The sequence below is a fragment of the Myotis nattereri genome, assembly GCF_964212035.1.
Source record: "Myotis nattereri genome assembly, chromosome: 1".
NCBI classification, from domain to species: domain Eukaryota; kingdom Metazoa; phylum Chordata; class Mammalia; order Chiroptera; family Vespertilionidae; genus Myotis; species Myotis nattereri.
Window position 1 is genome coordinate 92,224,278 of NC_138075.1, and position 21,690 is coordinate 92,245,967.

At 41.6% G+C, this 21,690-nt stretch overlaps 1 protein-coding gene across 1 annotated transcript in view; it reads left to right on the top strand.

Moving 5' to 3' along the window:
• The window catches only part of TTC6 (tetratricopeptide repeat domain 6), a gene marked incomplete at both ends in the record, with an annotated part of 261,680 nt that extends 251,675 nt beyond the window's left edge, over positions 1-10,005 (top strand). The window contains 2 exons of the mRNA XM_081098882.1: positions 9,218-9,443; positions 9,875-10,005. Of these exons, the coding sequence (XP_080955008.1) occupies positions 9,218-9,443; positions 9,875-10,005 (357 nt within the window). The remainder of the gene's footprint in view (positions 1-9,217; positions 9,444-9,874) is intronic.
• Positions 10,006-21,690: the final 11,685 nt, after the last annotated feature.

The window sequence follows — 21,690 nt, forward strand, 5'->3', positions numbered from 1 at the left end:
TCTTCATTGGGCAACTCTATCTTCTGTCCTTTAGCTTCTATATATCAAGTGTTTTTCTCATTTCTTAAACCTCTTAATTTCTTTTTCATGTTTGTTGCCTTCTTCACTGTGTTTTTTGAGATATTTATTGTCCCCTTGTAGACCTTAGAATTCAAGTTCTCTTTAGATTTTTGTTTGTTTGTTTGTTTGTTTTTGTAGTTCCATATTTCCATCTCAGACCTTATTGGCCATAACTTTTCTGAGATCCTTTGTTTCTGAATTACTTCTTTCTTAAATGGAATTGCTTTTATAATGAATTTTTTCTAGTTCATTTTGAAATGCTACGTTATAATCTTTAATCTAGACTGTAGCAGTACTTTTTTTCTGGTGAGTTTTTACTTTCAAAAAATTAAATTACTTTCATCGTTGTTTTTGCCATGAAGGCAGGTGAATTACTTTTCTGTTACTCATATTTGAATGTAAAAATTATTTTCCTTTTCTAGTAGCAGAGGTTCTTGTGGGAAATAGCCTATCTCGGTTTGGAAGGCTATCACAGGTCTGTGTTTCTCTGAGCTTTTCACAGCCCCTGCCTTCTAAAATAATGCACTCATTTTAAAAAGTTGTTTTTATTGCCTGCATTTTTTGAGACCTGTCACCTTTATATTCTCCTTCACCACTCAAAACTGTCACCACATTTCTTTTTTAGAAAATATATTTTTATTGCTTTCAGAGAGGAAGGGAGAGGGAGTGAGAGAGATAGAAACATCAATGATGAGAGTCATTTATTGGCTGCCTTCTGCATGCCCCCTACTGGTGATTGAGCCGGCAACCCAGGCATGTACCCTTGACCAGAATTGAACCTGGGACCCTTCAATCCACAGGCCGATGCTCTTTCCACTAAGCCAAACCGGCTAGCACTCACCACACTTCTTAATAAAACAAACTTTGAGGCTTTCATGTGTGAAGAGGCTATGGTTCTTATCTATATTTCACTGAAAAAATTCAGCAAATATTTCCTGTTTCCACTTAGCTTCTTTCAATCTCCACATATTTATGATGTACCTGCCATGTGATAGGCATTTATAAATGCCCTGAGGATACAGAAGTAAACAGGGTATAAAAGGATTCTCTTATGATGTAGCTTACATTTTATTGGAGGAAGAAATATAAAATAAATAAGAAAATATTTGAAGTGATATATGCCTAATACAGTTTCACATAAGCATTATTACACCAGTATCAGCATATCTGTGAGACTATATAAGATTACCTGGTAACTAGTAGAGATGGAGAGAAAGGGTTTAAGGAGCAAGTCCTGGGTAGCGCCAATGTTTAGAAATGAAGCGGAAAGGAGAGGCCGGAAAGTAGACTGAGGCAGGAGCATCCAGCCAGGATGAGCAGGAGAGCATATCACTCACTCTCAGGGATAAGTGTCCTGAGAAGGGGAAAGTGTCCTGTGTCAAATGCTGCTGAGGCGTCAAGGACAAGGAGGATGGAAGAGATCACTGAGGACTCTGGCAAGAACACTGTTGGAACAGCAGTGCAGCAGAGGCTTGAGTGGGAAGGGCTGGGGAGAAAACGTGAGGTGAAGAATTAGGGACCATTCCGCTGGTTCAAGACATTCTTCTGTGAAGAGTAGTGAAATGGGAGTAGAAGCTAGAGTGGGTTAAGGAGTGTTGTTGTTGTTGTTTTTTCAGATGAGGGCTAATTGATTCATGCTTCTATAATAATGAGAAGGGTCTAGGACCGTGGTTGGCAAACTGCGGCTCGCGAGCCACATGCGGCTCTTTGGCCCATTGAGTGTGGCTCTTCCTAAGCCTTAGGAGTACCCTAATTAAGTTAATAACAATGTACCTACCTATATAGTTTTAAGTCTAAAAAGTTTGGCTCTCAAAAGAAATTTCAATCATTGTACTGTTGATATTTGGCTCTGTTGACTAATGAGTTTGCCGACCACTGATGTAGACTTTAGGATAAAGGTAGAAGTTATTGATGCAGGAGAGAGTGGCAGGGACAATTAGGATCAAAACCTTTGAGAATTTGATGGGGTTAGAGTTTGGAAGTTGCAGGGGTAGCCTTTGCTTGGAGCAGGATGCATGATGCATTATGTCATAAGGGAAGGCAGAGAGGGCACAGCTGAATGTAGTTTGGTAAATATTGATAGTAGGCATTCCTACTGGTTATATTTCCTCCATTAAATACAAGCATCAGTTGGCAGTTGGGGGTGGACAGTTAAAAAGAGAAACAGGACTCTCATAGACAGTTAGCCTGGAGGTCAAATCACCCCTGGTATTACGACAACAATCAAGGCTTAACTACAAGACTGCACACAAAGACCACTAGGGGGTGCACCAAGAAAAGATATAAAAATGCGGAGACAAAGAAACAGGACGCAAATATCAGAAATGGAAGATATAGAGCTCAAAACCACACTTTTAAGGTCTCTCAAGAACTGTCTAGAAGCTGCCGATAAACTTAGTAAGGCCCTCGAAAAGACTGGTGAGACCGCCGATAAATTTAATGAGATCCTCAAGAAATCTAATGAGACCCTCGATGTTGTGATAAAGAACCAACTAGAAATTAAGCATACACTGACTGAAATAAAGAATATTATACAGACACCCAACAGCAGACCAGAGGAGCGCAAGAATCCAGTCAAAGATTTGAAACATGAAGAAGCAAAAAACACCCAACTGGAAAAGCAAAATGAAAAAAGAATCCGAAAATACAAAGATAGTGTAAGGAGCCTCTGGGACAGCTTCAAGCGTACCAACATCAGAATTATAGGGGTGCCAGAAGATGAGAGAGAGCAAGATATTGAAAACCTGTTTGAAGAAATAATGACAGAAAACTTCCCTCACCTGGTGAAAGAAATAGACTTACAGGTCCAGGAAGCACAGAGAACCCCAAACAAAAGGAATCCAAAGAGGACCACACCAAGACACATCATCATTAAAATGCCAAGAGCAAAAGACAAAGAGAGAATCTTAAAAGCAGCAAGAGAAAGAAGCCCAGTTACCTACAAGGGAGTACCCATACGACAGTCAGCTGATTTCTCAACAGAAACTTTGCAGGCCAGAAGGCAGTGGCAAGAAATATTCAAAGTGATGAATACCAAGAACCTACAACCAAGATTACTTTATCCAGCAAAGCTATCATTCAGAACGGAAGGTCTGATAAAGAGCTTCACAGATAAGGAAAAGCTAAAGGAGTTCATCACCACCAAACCAGTATTATATGAAATGCTGAAAGGTATCCTTTAAGAAGAGGAGGAAGAAGAAAAAGGTAAAGATACAAATTATGAACAACAAATATGCATCTATCAACAAGTGAATCTAAGAATCAAGTGAATAAATAATCTGGTGATCATAATAGAATTAGGGACATAGAAAGGGAATGGACTGACTATTCTTGGGGGGGTGGGAAAGGGGTGTGGGAGATGCGGAAAGAGACTGGACAAAAATCATGCACTTATAGATGAGGACAGTGGGTGGGGAGTGAGGGCGGAGGGTGGGGCGGGAACTGGGAGGAGGGGAGTTATGGGGGGAAGAAAGAGGAACAAATGTAATAATCTGAACAATAAAGATTTAATTAAAAAAAGTAAAATAAAATAAAAAATAAAAAGAGAAAAGGGGTGGCTAGGAGTTTGGTAGAGAAAATGTGAAATGCTTGTGTTAGAGAGTGGTAGGGTGAACACACTAGGGAAGTGTAGCAGAAAAGATTAAGTTCTCTTTTTGTCTTTCAGTGCACAATTCTTTTTTTTCCTCTTTAAAATTTCTTCAATTACAGATGACAATATTTTTATTAGCTTTAGGTATATAGCATAATGGTTAGACATTTATATAATTTAAGAAGCAATCCCCTCATCTGGCACCATCCATAGTTATCAGACAACATTAAGCTGTCATTTGAGGTTTATGGTCATGAATTTAAAATGAGATCTTGACTCTGCTGATTTGTATACAATTCTTTCTATACAGATTCAGTGCTACTTTGTGTCACTCCACACTTGTTTCTGTATGTTGATCTCTTATCTACTCACTCCAATTAGATTGTAAACTTGTAGGGCCAGGAATCAAAACCCTTCCTTTTCTCCCTAGATTTCCTTACTCAGAAAGCTTGTCTGTACCCGTGGTTTAGACTGCATGTCAGCCGCCACCTTTCTTCTGAGCTCCTAACCCATATTTATCACCAGTTGCTAAATCTGGATATTTTACAAGTGCATTAGGGCCAAAACAGAATTTCTATATCTTCTACCCTCCGTCCAGTGGTTCTTCATATAAATCTTCTCTCAATTTAAAGTCACCCTAGTAAAAACACCAGCGTCAACCATGGCTTTCTCTTCCTCTTCTCCTTAATCTAATCGGGTCAGTTTTGCTTTTCCCCCCCGCACCCACCCCACCTCCCCACCAAGACTTATCCCTTTCATTCTGTGTCTTCTGACATTGCCTTGGTTTAGCTCTTATTCTTTCCAAGTTAGAGCATGACCCTGAACAGCTTGCTGATCCCTGTGATGAGCCTGGTTGACCTCAGTGGTGAATCTAGGTGCTTGGACAGAGAATTGTTGAAAGTCTAATTCCTTAAGGCATGAATGAGACTTGTAGCTGAGATCTCAGTGGACAGCTGGGAGGCTAATATTTCCCTAGGCTGACAAGCCAGAGTCAATTGATTTAAACTTCATCAAACTCGGGCCACTCTCTGGCTAGGTCCTAACAATGTTTCTTTGCACCATGGAGTTAGTTAATGAGACGAAGACCACTAAAATGCCCAGAGCAATTTTCTGTTACCTTAAATGTTTAAGATCCACATGAGAAGGAGACCTTTACATTTTAAACATATTTGTCATTAATAACTCTGGGCATCATGTATGACACTTTTCAGTTATATCTGAAGTGTAGTTTGATAAATATTTTTTAATATGGCTCTTTCTTAAAAACTGGGGGATACATTTGCTGGGCAAATATTTTATCTAAAATGTATGTTGCCCTCTGTCTTGATGTATTGGATGATTGGGCTTTATTAAAGACAAGCAGACTTTAATATAATCATTCAGCTATATTACTATGCTCCAGGCCTCTTACCTTTGTTTCTGACTATACTGGAAAGATTTATGGTCAGGAGAAAGGGTCCTTCAACAGAGCAAATAATCTCTAGAGGGTTAAAACATGTATGCATTTTGACAACTTTAATCATTAATTAGTGACTTAATGCTTTTAAAACACTTTTGGATGAGCTATGTGTATGCATCATGAACTACAGGTGACCTTAAAAAATAATTGGATCTGCTTTCTAATTAATTACAGTTATAAGGGCATTAGAACAATTGTTAAAAAATCAAAGCCATCCATTGTGGTTGGTGCTTTTGGCCTCTGATTCATAGTTAATATTTCTATACTTCAAAAGTCCTATTTAAATGTATAGGCTTTCATATCTCTCTATATAAAAGCCTACTGTGCTGAGTGTCTGCCTGATTGGTCAACCATTCAGTTGACTGCTCCACCAGTCGTTAAGACACGCACTGGCCACCTAGGGGCAGACACTCCGACTGGTAGGTTAGCTTGCTGCTGGGGTCCGGCCAATTAGGACTGGGTGAGATGGGCCGGACATGATCTGGAGCCCTCCCACAGTCTCTCCCCAGCCGGCCAACCTCCTGTGGTTCCTTCCCGGCTGGCCAGCCCTGATTGGCCCTGATGGGGACTGGGCAAGATGGGCCGGGCACGCCCTGGAGCCAACCTCCTGCAGTCCCTCCTGGGCCTCTAAAATATTTCTTCCAATTAATTTCCTTTCAATGTGCACAGATTCATGCACCAGGCCTCTATTTTTAAATAATATATTTTGGAAATTTTAATAGAAAGGTAGATTGTTCAAAGTTAGGTACATATTGTGTTTTACTAAATTCTATTATTTTTAGCTGTGGCAGGCATTTATCCCTTCCTGACTGAAGTCCTGCTTTGGTGATGTACAATTGTGTCACCTTTATTAATCATCTATCAGTGAATTAGGGTGAAGCCTAAATTGCTTTTGTTGTTGTTGTTGTTGTTAATCCTCACCTGAGGATATTTTTGCCATTTATTTTCAGAGAGAGTAGAAGAGAGAGAAGGGGGTGGGCAGGAGAAACATTGATTCAAGAGAGACACATAGATTGGTTGCCTCCTGCACATGCCTTGACTGGGAATGGAACCTGAGACCTTTTGGTGTGTGGGCTGACACTGTAACACAGGCCAGGGCCTAAGTTGCTTTTTGAAGGAAGTTTTATCCCTGCTCAGAGTTGTTCCCTTGCATAATTTCTGATGATTGTGAGTTCAGCTTTCTGTTCAGGAGTAAATTCTCTTTAAGCTGTTCACAGGTGGCCAGGTCTGTTGCTATCTTAACATCCTCAATTGCACTTAACTGAAGCATAGAAGAGTTGCCATTCTGGGATGAGATGGGTTACAAAATCTTGATCTACTTGCCTCTCAATAGTCATAGGCAGCCAAATTTCATGGAGTATTGCCTGAAGACTATAATGTATCTTCATTTATAGACACTGGGAAAAATGTTATCTATCTATCTCTATAAAAGGCTAATATGCAAAGTGTCCCTTTGGGAGTTTGATCGCTCGCTATGGCGTATGCTGACCACCAGGGGGCAAGGCGGAAGGAAGGAAAGCTGCAGCCAGGGAAGGGAGACCCTGGCCAGCAGCTGGCAAAGAGAGGCACCGGCCAGCAGCCAGAAGGCCCCAATCCGCTCTGATCACTAGCCAGGCCTAGGGACCTTACCCATGCACAAATTTTGTGCACCGGGCCTCTAGTCCTATACTAATAAAAGACAAACATGTAAATTGACCATACTCTCACTATGCCTTAAGCCAGGCCCACCAGCCAATCAGAGCAACTATATGCTAATTAACCCAACCAAGGTGGCGGCCGGCAGCCACGGAGCTGGAGTGAGCAGGAGGCTTGCTTGCTCCAGTGATGGAGGAAGCCAAGGTTCCCCGCCTGCCGTGGCCCGGCTCTGAGCTCCACTGAAAGCAACAAAGTTTCAATTATAGAAGGTAAACAAACCTCAGATACCTGCTTTCAGCCAGCCGTGGCCACTGAGCTGGAGCAAGCAGGAGTGGGTTGCCCCTGGTGATGGAGGAATCCAAGCTTTCCCCAGGCCTCCACTAAAGGCAATAAAGTTTCAATTATAGAAGGTAAATAAATCCCTGAATAAAAAAGGAAAAATGAAAAAAAGGAGAGGCTGGGAGCTTATGTCGCCAGGGTGCTTGGCCAGCCTGAAAACAGCCCTCAGCCCCTCACCCAGACTGGCCAGGAACCCCAGTGAGGACCCCCCCACCCTAAAGAGGGTGTGGCCAGCCTGAAAACAGCCATCAGCCCCTCACCCAGGCTGGCCAAACCTCCATGGGGTAAGGGTCCCCACTGGAGTGGACATCCTCCGAGGGGTCCCACACTGCAAGAGGGCATAGACCGGGCTGAGGGACCCCCCGACTGCACAAATTTTTGTGCACCGGGCCTTTAGTATATATATAAAAAGCTAATATGCAAAGCTAATATGCAAACTCCCTCGGGAGTTCAACTGGGAGACTAGGAGTTCTATCGCTCTCTATGATGTGCACTGACACCAGGGGGTGGCACGGAATGAAGGAAGGCCCTGGCCAGCAGCCAGCAGCTCAGGAAGGAAGGCCAGACCTAGGAATCCTACTCATGCATGAATTTCATGCACTGGGCCTCTAGTATCAATAATAATTTAGTCCTTACTAGATTCTACATATTATTCTCCATACTTGACTATTAGCTCACTTAACCCTCATAGCAGCACTGGACATAGATTTCTATTTGTTACCTTCATTTTACAGATGAGAAAAGTTGAGGAAAAGAGAGCTTTAGTTACCCCAAAACAGAGATAAGTAATAGAGCCAGGATTTGAACCTAGAAATCTGGCTCCATGGTCTGAGCTCCTGACCATGCTATCAGGATTTCCTTTCACCAATGATAGAAGTGACTGAGGGGAAAAATCCCCGAGAAACAGAGAAAAATAGTTCTGTGAAGGACACTGATAGAAAATGATCAGAGAGGTAGGAGAAAAACGGGGAGGCACCCTGATTCAAGGACAGAGAAAGTTTTAAGAAGGAAGGAGAGGTCAAGAGTGTTCATGCCACACAAATGTCATGGAAGAAAATAACTAGAAAATGTCCACTGGGCTTGAGGACATCTTCCACGTGAACAAGAGCAAAACTCATGGAAGAGGGAGAGGTAGGTGGAAGCCAGATTGTGGTGCTGGGGGAAAATCAAGTGGTAAGGAACTGGAGAGAGCAAGCTCTATTGTGGAAAATGACTTTTCCTTTAGGAAAGTTTAAAGTAGGAGCCAAATTTTCATCCATCATGCAGTTAGAGAAGAGATTCTTACCTTCAGTGGTAGGGTGTCTAATCAGCATCTCAAGCCATTGGTAAAGGACCTGTTTTTTTTCTTTTTTTAATTTCTAATTTGTTGTTGATCAAGACTCCAATACCGGTATATGGACCACACTTTGAAGGGTCCTTCCAGCTTGATGATGAGTTATGAATAACATAGAGTCTTTGATCTTCTTGACAAGCTGGTGTTTATCTTCTCTTATCCTTCCTTATGGCTTTTCATAGTATAACCGAGTTTTTAATCCCTTTTTAATATGGTTTAGAACCTTATTTTCAAAATTTATCTCTTTAGCTCTTACTCTGCTTTTATATGAAAAGTGTTAATTTTCTAATATATTTTATCTTCTTATTGGGACCTAATTTTCTAATTTATATTTTACCTTTTTTTTGTGCTGTGTAGGGATTTGGAATTTATGGGGTGGGGGTAAGGTAGTAAAACATTTCACTTTAACAGAGAAGAATATTTATTTTTTAAAACTATTACATTTATTGGGGTGACAGTGGTTAAGATTACATAGGTTTTGATTGTACAGTTCTATAATACATTATCTGTGTACTGCACTGCATGGTCAAGTCTCCTATTCTTCATCACTGATGCTGTCTAGAATTGCCTACTTGGGGTCATAACAAAAAGCAGACCACCTGTTAGCCAGTTTTATTACTGTTTTTTGCATTCTCTACAGACAATGCACCTTCTTATCATCTGTATCTGGGATGAAATGCTTCCAGTATCCCCTGGAAATGCCATTGGCCTTAATTTTATATTAAGAGTAAAAATACTTCAAATTCCTCTATAGCTGCCAATTAAATTGTATTCAGATTATCATTATCTTCACATTTTATAGGCCAGTGACTACTTCTCAAAGGCTTTAAAGTTTGATCCAGAAAATGAATGTGCTACCATGAATCGAGCTATTGCAAATACAATATTAAAGAAGTATGAAGAAGCAAAAGAAGATTTTGCAAATGTAGTTGAAAGCTGTCCCTTTTGGGCTGCCGTGTTTTTTAACAGAGCACAGTTCTATTGTTGTTTAAAGCAATATGAATTCGCTGAGGAAGACCTCAGTAAAGGTATATTTTTGTACTGTTTTGGGTAAGATTACAGTGGTTGATGTGTTTTTTAAATAATAAAAGAACAAGCCTATCAGGTTTATTGGTCTAGAAAAACTTACATTAGAAATGAGTGTTTTTATATACCATGTCTTTAATGTAATCAATATGAGTTTCTTTGTGTAATAACTTGCAGTATTGGTCGGTTTAGATGCAGAAAATTATTAGGGAAACTAGACACAAGCATTGGCAGCCTTTCAAAGAAAGACATTGTACTGTTTCCCCAATTTAATTTTCTAAGGAAGAGTCAATGTTTTCAATTTAAATAGGTGCCTATGAAGAAAATGTTTTCAAACAAGTAATACTAAAGTTGTTATAAGATTTTTATTTTAAAAACTGAGACCTTTTGAGTATTAGCATAAAACACATCTTGCATTTTTTTTCTTTTACAGCTCTGTCTTTGAACCCTAATGATGCCCTGGTATATAATCTGAGAGCAGAAGTTCGTGGTAAAATGGGTGCGATTGAGGAAGCTATGGCCGACTATAACCAAGCACTTGATCTTCAAGAATTTGCCAAGTGATATGATTATAGAGACTGGTTTCTGTAGCAGTTTACACAGCTGTTAAACCAGAAATTGAAATGTATTTGTTGTTTAAAACAAAGTTGCACAATCTTCACTATTGTATTCATTATGTTTCGTCTTCTCTATAACCCTTTTATGCATTTTAACAACACATTTGCTCTATATTAATTTTAAAACATTTAGATCATTTTATGCATATTTGGAAAAACTCAATAATTGAATTTCTTCATTGGATGCAGAATTTAAATGGGAATGTTTCTTAAAGATTATTAACACTTCAAATATTTTCTTTAAAGTAAAATAATTCCTTTTGAAATATTACTGCATGATTGTAGAAAAAGTGTCAACCGTTTTCTCACTATCTGCTCACAATTAAATTCAATGGTACACAGATTAAAAAATAAATATAGAGCTGATGACTATAAAGAAATTGAAGTCGTGTACATTTCCTCTCTCCTCCTTTAAGTGATGTCTATCCAGGCTGGTATCTCTCCTACCGCTCACATTCTTCCAACAGATAAATACATCCTCTTTTTGTAACGTTCCCTCCCTTCCAGAACAGCACCTATAAGATTCTGAGCACACGGTTCCTTGGGGATGTTCCCTCTACTTTAATGTAAATTTGTAAACATGCACTTGCAATTGGTGCTTCTTAGTAGGTGACAAGTAAAAATAAGTTAAAACAGCTAAAAATGCTTTATAGACTATCTGTTGAGTGAACCAACAGAGAACCCCTTTCTTCATCTTACTGAGAGTAACAAGGTCTTCTGACTTTGAGCTCATTCAGACTTGCTTCACTCAGGTTATTTTCCTTGTTCATTTCATTCTCCCCGTACCTCTCCAGCTCCCCGGAGACCTGTGTCCACTGAGATCGGGCATTCCGGGAAAGAATTCCTCTTCCACCGAGCTTCATTTGATCTTAGTCTGATGTGCCGGACTTTCACGATGGAAAGTGGATTTCCAATGTGGGGATGCTTCACGTTCTTCAGAAAACTTTCTTGACAAGCTGTGTGGCCCCCATCATCTTTAGAGGGGTACTTCAGACTGGTGAGGCACGCACACATTTAATAAGCTGCTCGGGTCCTCTTGCTCTCACTTACCTCTCTCTTTAGTCCCAGCCCCAGCCCCAGAAGAGATTCAGACCAACCTCCTGCAGCCACAGACAGCCCCTCCTCAGGCCCAGCCACATGTCTCACCTATGGCCTTGGCATCGCTTCCTGCTGAGGCGTCTGCTGTGGGATTCTCCCAGTGTCCACCCACGTGCACTGTGGGTGTGTAGCAGACCGAAGTCCCTGTCATATGAGCCTTTGGTGATGGGAGAAAGGAGCTAGTAGGTAGGTTCTTCTCCCTCCCATCTGTTGGTGGACTGTCCTGAGACACGTGGTTTATACAGCTTCCCGGAGGATCGTACTGGTACTGAGAGAAGCAATCAGTTGGCACTTAGGGCAGCCAGCTCCAAAACTTGCCTTGCATTAGTGCTTCTTTCTTTCCTGCCTGGCTCCCCTTTGTCACCACTCCTGCTTTCCTGGGTCTGCACTTCTTGGCTTCTGGCTCTCTGGGGCGTTCCTATCCCCCCACTGTAGCCCGCCCCCCATAACCTCCATGCACACCCTTTGTGAGCTTTTCCCTTCCCTGCCTCACTCCCTGCGCCCTCACACCAAGGAAGGGGCAGTGAAGCTGGGTCCGGAGCAGCACAAAGGCCCATGGGCAGGGGCGTTGAACAGTAAGGTCCTCCGTGCAGCCTGGTGTCAGGACAGCGATACAGAAGTGGGGAAGTAAAGAAGCAGGCTTGGGGGAGGGCTGGAGCAAAGTTTTGGGGAGGAAATGGGTGGAAAGCATGTCATGTTGTCAGAGTCAGACATGCAGGATCAAGAAGTCACAACTCAAGGAGTTAAGACTTCACTGCCTGTGAGACAGAAGGTGAGGGTGGGCGGGGAGAGCCACCCCTTTAGTCCTTTCTCTGCCCGCATCCTCACATTGATGGACTGAGGCTATTTTAGCATCACAGATAAACATCGGGCATAGGAAAACTGACCAGCACTCTCCAGAAAGAGGTTGGCTCTGTCCTGTCTGTGCTCCATTCAGGCTGTCTTCTCTGAAGGAGAAGGTCCCCGGCGGTGAAGGGAGAGGCTGCAGGTGGAGGCGGATGGAGCGGGCATGTGGACCAGAAAGTGACTTCCAGACATGGGAGCTGAATCAGGCCCTGAGGACCCCAAGGGAAGAGGAAAGAGATGTCTGGATTTCGTCTTTTCCTAATTAGTTTTGTGAGTGTTGACCCCTTCAGCAGACAACTGAGCCTTTGCACTTCCCACCATGGTAGAACTAAGTTTAGTTTATTTACACACAGTTTTTACTAATGATCATCTCTGTGAGTAAAATCAGAGGGAGAAAAGGATAAGGAGAATTTTACTTTTTTGTGTGTGTCAAGATGGAAGAAGGAATGGTAGGATTATAGATAGTTTATACTTTCAATTTTATGCATTTCTGTAATTTACAGGTTTTTGTTAATTATATTAATTGTACTTTTGTAGTTGTATTAATTGTATTTTTTTCTTTACTAGAATATAAGCTCTGTGAGAAGCTTGTCTTTTTTGTTTAGTATTGTTCCTTTTTTGTTTAAAGATATTTAAAAATACCTATAGGTATATTTAAATACCTATAATGACTGGAAAGTGACAGATACTCAAGATACATGAATTTGCTAAATATAAAGCAAATTACAAATGCAATACTCAATTATTGTGTAGCTATTGTGATGAATTGTCTACTTTTCATATGTTCCTTCATATTTTTGCGTGTCTTCTCTATACAGATAATGAAATCTAAGAGTTATCTCCCAAATGTCCTTGCAGCCAGAATTCACAATGTGATTTAGTTTCTGCTAATTTGACACAATGCTGAGACTAACGAGGCGGCATCATGCAAGGCCACCTTCTGCTGCTACTATAACAGCAGGCTCTGGGTGGCTAGATTGTAGCTGTCAGATTTAGCAAATTAAAATACAGCACATCCAGTTGAATTTGAATTTCAGATAAAGGAGGAGTAATTCATGGGCCCAGTTAAACACATGATTCCCAGTTAAACTTGAATATTTTATTTTATTTTTTTTGTATAAGTATGTCATATTGCATGGGATACATTTACACTAAAAGTTATTTGTTGTTGATCTGAAATCCAAATTTAAGTTGGCATCCTGTGCTTTATGTAGCAGCCCTACTCTGGAGCCCAGTGATGGTCTGACTTCCTGCCCTGGATGGCATGCACATCTTCCTAGAACCAACAGCTTCTGGGCCCATTTCCTGATCTCCAGCTGCTGCTTCTTGGAGATCAGCCTCCCTCCCAGTTTGGCCTGTTCTGTATTGTTCTTCTGATGGCCCAGCCTAGACATGCTTGCTTCTCTAGACCTTCCAATGATGAGATGTATACAATGTTTATGTTTATTCTTTGTATAAAAAAATCTTTCTGCTTAAAATTATAAGAATGGTTTCTGTTATCTATAATTGAATTCTGATATTATTTCAGAGATTTAAAAAAACTAATTTAGGGCTTTTCTTTTCTCATGAATAGAATTAAGAGTAATAGAGTCTTTTCTGCAATGAGGTATTTATATAATTTTGTCATGAGCAGTAGATAATCTTGAAAATAATAACTATAATAATTATGATCTTAGCACTTTTTAAAAGCAAAGTAGGTTTTTCATGCTTCACATACATTGTCTCTACTTTCTATACAACCTTGTAAGGTAGTGGGTATCATTAGATGAGGAAGCCCAGGCCCAGAGGATCCAGTTTACAATCAGGGTCACAAAGCTAGTAAACGATGGAGCTGAGAGTCGATCCCCTTCCTAGTTTAAAAGCCCCTGTTTCTCCTTTTTCACCTAGAGAGAAATAAAACAAGTCAAACTCATATTCAATCAAAGACTCTTTATCACATTATTAAAGCTCTCTGCCTGATGATCATTAGTGTATAAATAGGATTTCCAGTCTTCTTACACTTCTTTTTGTATTGACATATATCTGTGTCTATGTCTATATATCTATGTATCTATCAAAATTAACTTTAAATAAGTGCACTATAATAAGATTATTTCAACCTTTTATTTTGAAGTGCAGTCAATGGACAGTATCTTAAATTTTATCCTTAATAGTAAAAAACAGGAATTGGCAGCAAAAAGGTTGGAATGTAGGCAATAAGAAATGGAAGAAAAAGAAAATTATCATTTGTTAAAAATTTACCATGCATCAGAAAGTCAGCTAGGCATTAAGGACATGTTCATTTCACCAATATCAGTGAAGCAGGTCTTACCATTCCCATTGTAAGGAAGAAATATATGTAATATAGAAAGGTTAAATCTTCAGGTTGAGCACTCCTACAATAATGATGCTACCTAAATGTTGCTTTACTTTTATTTAATAAATATAGTTCTTTAAATTGACATGCTAATATTAGTTGAATTTACTTAAAGGAAGGAATTTGTGAAAATAAATACATGACTATTTAAAAAATTGTCCTTATTCTACCTAAAACAATCTCTTTTTATACCAGTCACTCATATTACATTTTGGGAAATGTTGTGCTCTATAATATTAATGCTTGATGGGTACAACTGGAAGAGTACTTAGGTTTAGGGAGGGAACAACATATAATACCTATGGAGCTAGGTGATAGAAAGAGAATGGAGAAAAAAAAACACAACAACAACCCACAAACAAGCACAGAAGTTGATTGGCACCTGGACTGGTAGATCCGAGCCAGAAGCAATAATCTTGTGCTTGGAGAGTCAGTCTAAATATTCTTAGAATGTTGTAACAAAATCCTACTTTCAGAGTTTCTCCAATAGCATAAAAAATGCTTTGTTAACCAATATTTTAGAATCTTTGATTTTCAAAAAATAAGAGGCGCTTTATGACCATTCACTAGGAGATCCCCATATTCAATGTCTCTTCCTCTCCTCATTCATCGTGTTGTTGTTAATCCTCACACTATATTTTTTCCATTGATTTTTTAGAGACTGGAAGGGAGGAAGGGAGGGAAGGAAGGAGGGAGGGAGGGAGAGAAAGAGAGAGAGAGAGAGAGAGAGAGAGAGAGAGAGAGAGAGAGAGAGAGAGAGAGATATTGAAGTGAGAAAGATACATCAATTGGTTGCCTCCTGAATGCACCCAACCAGGGCCAGGGATAGAACCTGCAACCCAGGTACATGCCGTTGACCAGGAATGGAACCCTCAACCCTTCAGTATGCAGACTGATGCTCTAACCACCGAGAAATACTGGCCAGGGCTCCTCATTTATCTTTGCTGGCTAATTCTCAAGAATAGATTCCTTCCCCAACCCAGGATGATGGCTTAGATCTTTTGGCTCTAAACTTCCAAAGCATTACTACTTATTCTTTTGGAATACCTTTCATATCTGTATATCCTTGACTGTCCTCCCCACTAGACCTAGAAACTCTGAGGGCAAGAAATAGATCTATCTTGCTCACCACTGAGCACGATACTTACCATAATTCATGGCACATAGCAGGTGCTTCATAAATACTTGATAAAGTTACTTACATAAAATGCAGGGCTAGATATTTATACGACCCAACACACTACATATATATGTTTTACTAGCCATTTCTACAATGAAGTGAGCATCCTGTGAGATCCAAGGCAGACCCAGAATCTTCAAAGGTCAAAGCAATGACAACATGCAACCTAAATGTTGCTCTTATTTAACATTTCCTGTGAGTAGAGAGTTCCTTAACATCTACACAGCTTTCACAATATCTCTCTCTCTTTGTCTCTCTCTCTCTCTCTCCCTCTCTCTCTCTCACACACACACCTTAAGCCTGCAGAGTAAGATGAATAAGCTTAGAAAATGAAATTAGGAAAAAACAAATGTAATGATTGAGATCAATCTGCTGTAAAAACATGTTGCTGAAAAACAGCTCTGTCAAGGTGATGAAGATGAAATGTCTGAAATCATGATGTATCAACATCTCAAGCCAATCACTGTAATTTTTATAATTGGATGATGCTATGACATAATCTAGTTATAACCCAATCAAGTATAATGAATAAGAAACTATAACAACATTTTAATTTACTACCCTATCTTAAGAAGGATCAAGGGGACGTGGTGTTTATTGAACCTAGAATGGGGGAGGGGAAGAGGGAATGGTCAGAGTGCAAGCATTTATATGCATGTTCCAGGCTCTGCCTGTTGAGCTGGTGTTCTAGAGAGTAGACAGAAGCATTCTGATCCTTTGACCTCTTGTTAGTTGGTAAATCCCCATAAAGTAAGTGGAGCATGCCATTGTCAGCCTTTAGGCACTAAGTCATCAGGCAATTCAACCACTTTTCCCCATCCTGATTCTATTCTAGTCAAGGAGTCTAATAAAAATTTAGTTTTCTATGTGGATATGTAGAACAATATTTGTAGTATAATTCCATTTTATTGTAAAATTACGCATATAAAATATACCCATTATATTTTCATTAAAAGTCTTAAATAATTTTTATACACCAGCCTTTGTACTTATGGGGACTACATTGCTGGTGTAGGGGTTTTTATAGAGAGTGTGGGAGGTTTAAGAGAACCTCAGTTTGATATTTTTACTTTTGACACTTCTGCATTGTCTGATTTATTTGTTTCTTAATCTCAAGTGTGTCTTGGTTTCTAAAAAGGGAAAAATATAAAAATATCTCCCTTGGCCCCTAAGATAAACAGTTTATTTGAGGCGATGTGTAAGATGATAAAAGATGCACACTGCCTTTTCCTCTGGGCGCCCCCAGGGAGCTCAGCTCGCGCTGGTGAACGGTGCCCCATTAGAGGTCCGAACGGTTCTGGCAGGTCTTACCCACAAAGCATCTCAGGTCCAAGCACCGAGACCATCTCTTCAGAAAGTGTAGCCTTAAAAATCTTTAAGAAATACATAATAATCATAGTAAAATTTCCAAGGAAAATACAATTTGCTGCTTAAACTTCCATCAGTTGAGTTCTTTTGTCTTTCCAGCATTGCATTGTAATTTATTTGCAAAAGGAGAAGTTCTTAGTTTGCATGTGCTCATGTAGTGATTTTGCTTTACTTTAGAGCTCTACTTCTCTGAAACAAAGATCTCCAGGGCTTCTGATGGAAAGAAAAAAATCACTGAGAACTGTCTGTTAACATATCTACAACTTCATGACATAAAGTTTAATAGAAAAAGGAATCTTAAGAGACCAGTGGTTTATGCTGATGATACATATAATTTTATAACCGTGACTTCAAAGGAAAATATCATTAAGCAGAAAAAGCATAATTTAAATTCCAAATGTAAAAATGCTCCTTAACTTTACTTCAATTGGTTAATAGGTTAGACAATTCCATATATATCCTATCTAATAAAAGAGAAACGTAGTAATTAGTGTACGACCACTACCCTTCCAATTGGCTAATCAGGGCGATATGCAAATTAACTGCCAGCCAAGATGGCCGGCAGCCAGGCAGCTTGAAGCTAACATGAGGTTTGCTTGCTTCAGTGACAGAGGCTTGCAAAGTTCCCCACCTGCCTTGACGGCCTCTGAGCTTGCAGTTTGAAACATTGGAACAAATATAGAAGTTAAACAAAACCCCAGAAACCTGCTCTCAGTCCGCCAGGATCTCAGAGCTGGAGTTGATACAGTGTTTTGATTATAGAACCCAAACAAATCAGATACCTGCTTTCAGCAGCAGAGGCTAAAGCTGGCCCAGAATAAAAAAGAAAAAAGAAAAAAAAGGAGCAGTTGGGAGCTTCAGTCACCCACCAGCCTAAAAACAGCCCTCAGCCCCTCACCCAGACTGGCCAGGCACCCCAGTGAGGACCCCCACCCTGAAGGGTGTGTGACCAGCTGCAAACAGCCATCATCCCCTCACCCAGGCTGGCCAGGCATCCCAGTGGGGATGCCCACCCTGATCCAGGACACCCTTCAGGGCAAACCAGCCAGCCTCCACCCGTGCACCAGGCATCTATCCTATATAGTAAAAGCCCAGCACCGGGATCAGCGTGACAGGGGGCAGCGCCCAAACTCCCTGATCACCCTGCGGCTCTGTGTGTGACAGGGGAAGGCGCCCCAACCTCCTGATCAGCCCTGCTCTGTGTCTGATAGGGGGGAGCTCCCCAACCCCCTGATCGCCCTGCGGCTCTGTGTGTGACAGGGTGCAGCGCCCCAACCCCCTCCCCCCCATGGGCCCTGCTCTGTGTGTGACGGGGTAGAGCCATAACCTCCCCATAGGCCCTGCCCTGAGTGTGACAGTGCCAGCGCCCCAACCCCCTGATCGGCCCTGCTCTGTATGTGGCAGGGGGCGGTGCCCCAACTCCCCTATCGACCCTACTCTGTGAGTGACAGGGGGGAGCTCCTCAACCTCCCCATCGACCCTGCCTTGAATGTGACAGGGGGCGGTACCCCAACCCCTCAATTGGCCCTACCCTGAGTGTGACTGAGGGTGGCATCACAACCCCCCGATCCACCCTGCTCTGTGCATGACAGGTGGCGGTGCCCCAACTCCCCAATCGGCCCTGCTCTGAGCCTGACCAGGGGCTGCACCTAGGGATCGGGCCTGCCCTCTGCCACCTGGGAGCAGGCCTAAGCCAGCATGTCGTTATCTCCCAAGGGGACCCAGACTGCGAGAGGGCACAGGCTGGGCTGAGGGACCCCCCTTCCCCCCCCCCCCCCGAGTGCACAAATTTTTGTGCACTGGGCCTCTAGTTCTATATAATAAAAGGGTAATATGCAAATTGACCCTAGCAGTGGAACTACCAGAATGACCGCTCGAATAGTCACTATGAGGAGCACTGACCACCTTTTGGCCCCTTTCCCCGGCTGGCAGGCTTCCATCACCAATGGTGATTAGGGAACCAGGGGTGGGTGGCGGGGGATGCGGGTGGTGCTAGGCCAAGGCCCCCACCCTACCAGTCACCCCACACACAGAGGGCAACCCATGGTGAGGGCGGGGCTGGTGAACAGGTGGGAACTGCTGACCTCTCGGTTTCTTCCCCCCCTCCAATCACCTGATGGCAAACAGGGAACTGGGGGTGGGTGGCAGCGGGGGGCAGGGCCAATTGCGGGCAGCCAGGGAAGGTGGCTCTGATTGCAGGTCAGGCCTAGGGACTGTACTCGCGCATGAATTTTGTGTGCTGAGCCTCTAGTATAAATATAAAACTATTGGACAGTTTAAAGTACAATTTCTACTTAATGTGTTTCTAAGACATAAGGAATAGATTCCTAATGGCATTGTGTGAAGTATTTCTTTTTTTCTAGAGCCTTCCCCAGAGAAGAGCTATGTAAGTCTATAAATCAACTTAGCTTGACTTATAGTTAGAGAAAGAAAAATAATTGAGAATTTAATGTTTTATGGCATTATGACTATTACACAGTAGAAAGTTTATTTTAAAAGCCTGTTATAAATCAAAGGATTCTGAATTTATTAGACTAAATATAATAAATGTTTATTTATTATAAGGTATGAACAAATCTAAATTTCCCCTTTAAATTTGAAGACCAAGATAAGAATTTTAGTGTCTAAATTAAGGTGTTGTATTACACATAAACTAGAGATGAGATCTTTTCTTAAAAATGATAGAGCAATGATTTTAAGAAAGTCTTGGAGCCCTATTCTGAAAATTTACAACTTCTACAGTACAACCCTGTGCTTTTGAAATGTGGGAGATATCTCACCACAATTTTCCTGGGGGTATTTGATGCTGAATAATGTATGTATGAGTCATGTAATGGCTCCTCAGCTCATTCTCATCTCCACGGAACGCTGGCTTCCCTAGTATTGCATCTCTCGCTTCCTATTTCTGTCCTGTGCGTTTGATGGTGAGTAGAAAGGTGGGGGGAGAATATTTGAGAATTGCAAATCCTTGGCAATGCTGGAAGTAGTTTACCTCTCTAGACTTTGCTTTGTGGCTTGGTTGTGAAAATGGGATTTCTGCATAGGGCTTCGCAGTGGTTCTCAAGGTCTGGCCCTTTAAATACAGTTCCTCATGTTGTGACCCAACCATAAAATTATTTTCATTGCTACTTCATAACTGTAATGTTGCTACTGTCATGAATCATAATGTAAATATCTGATATGCAGGATGGTCTTAGGTGACCCCTGTGAAAGGGTTGTTCGACCGTCAAAGGAATCGCGACCCCCAGGTTGAGAACCGCTGTGTCCTTACTTCTAGGGGAATAAGTGGGCAGCCAAGGAATGTCAGTTTTACTTGAGGGTTTTCAGAGGAAGAGAAGAGGGAGAAATTGAAGTCATTTAACTAGAAAGCAATTGAAAACATTTTTAAATAGGAAGATAGAGCTATGTCATGGGATATAACTATAAAAGTTCACATGACTCTGAAAGGTAAAAGACAAGATTTTGGTGACATTTCTCCCTTTTGGCTGCTGCTCTGGGACGTGCCACAGACCCACAGGTGTCAGCACTCGCTTCCCTCTGTGGCTGGGGTTCATGAGACGGGAGCAGCCTCCACCCACAGTGACACAGCAACTCTGTTCCTGAGGCCCCCCTCACAGCAGGGACTCTATTTTACAGACTGGAAAACTTGGCTCCAGAGAGATTAGGTAGTCCATCAAGGTCCTACATTTAAGGCAGGAGTCACAGTACAAAACCCCAGGCAACCTGAGAAATTTGAAAAATGCTGTTTTGATTAATCCATGAACACAGGCAATAATGCGGTGAAGGCCTAGGGAGGGGGTGGGAGCCGGGTGGAGGGGGTTAATGGGCGGGAGGGGACACCTATAATACTTTCAACAATAAAGATATATTTTAAAAAAGAAAGATGTTATTTTAGAAATACAGTGGGGCCTTGACTTACGAGTTTAATTCGTTCCGTGACGGAGCTCGTAACTCAAATTACTCGTATGTCAAATCAAAAAGTGAACGAGTGAGACACGTGATGCTGGGCTGATGTTGTGGCATTCACTGTGACGTTCGCTGCGCCAACTAGCGGTGGGGTATCTGAAGCTGGCTCGTAACCCGAATTTTAGCTTGCAACTCAAAGCAAAAAATCGGCTGAGAGATGGCTCGTATCTCGAAAAACTTGTTAGTTAGGACACTCGTAAGTCAAGGCCCCACTGTACTTTGGATTGGGAATACCAATAAAGCAGGGGAAAAAAAGGCTAAAGCTCCTCTTTGAGGTTCTTTAGGATTCTGCTCTAATGAATTCTTGACCAGGTGTAGAGTGGTTCACATCTCAAAGTACCTTCAATGATACAGGTGTTGCCTATAACATTTCAGGTGCCATCTCCTTACCTACTTAGATCTGTTCTATGTTATGTAAAATATGTGGAAATATAAAAACACTTAAGGGCTTACTAAGTGCCAAGACCTTTTCTAAATGAAGTTATGATCAACATGCCCATTTCATAGATGAGCAAGCTGAGGTGGAGAGAGATTAGGCAATTTGCTTAAAGTCACACATTAATTACGGGGTCCAGCAGCCTGACTCCAGGGCCTGTGCTCTTTACCCAGATCCTAAACTGCAGAGGGAGGACGGCCACCAAGGCCTGGGCTGTAGAAGGAGCCGCCTGGCAGCAGCTTGCGTGTTTCCGGAGATCTGTGCCCTGGAAACTCTCGCTTGGTGCCCAGCAATCCCCGCCTCCTTGGGGTCTCCAGCAGCTCCATGTTTTATGTTCTGTTTGGCATAACCTGGACCCAAGGTGCTTTAAAATGAGGAGGAT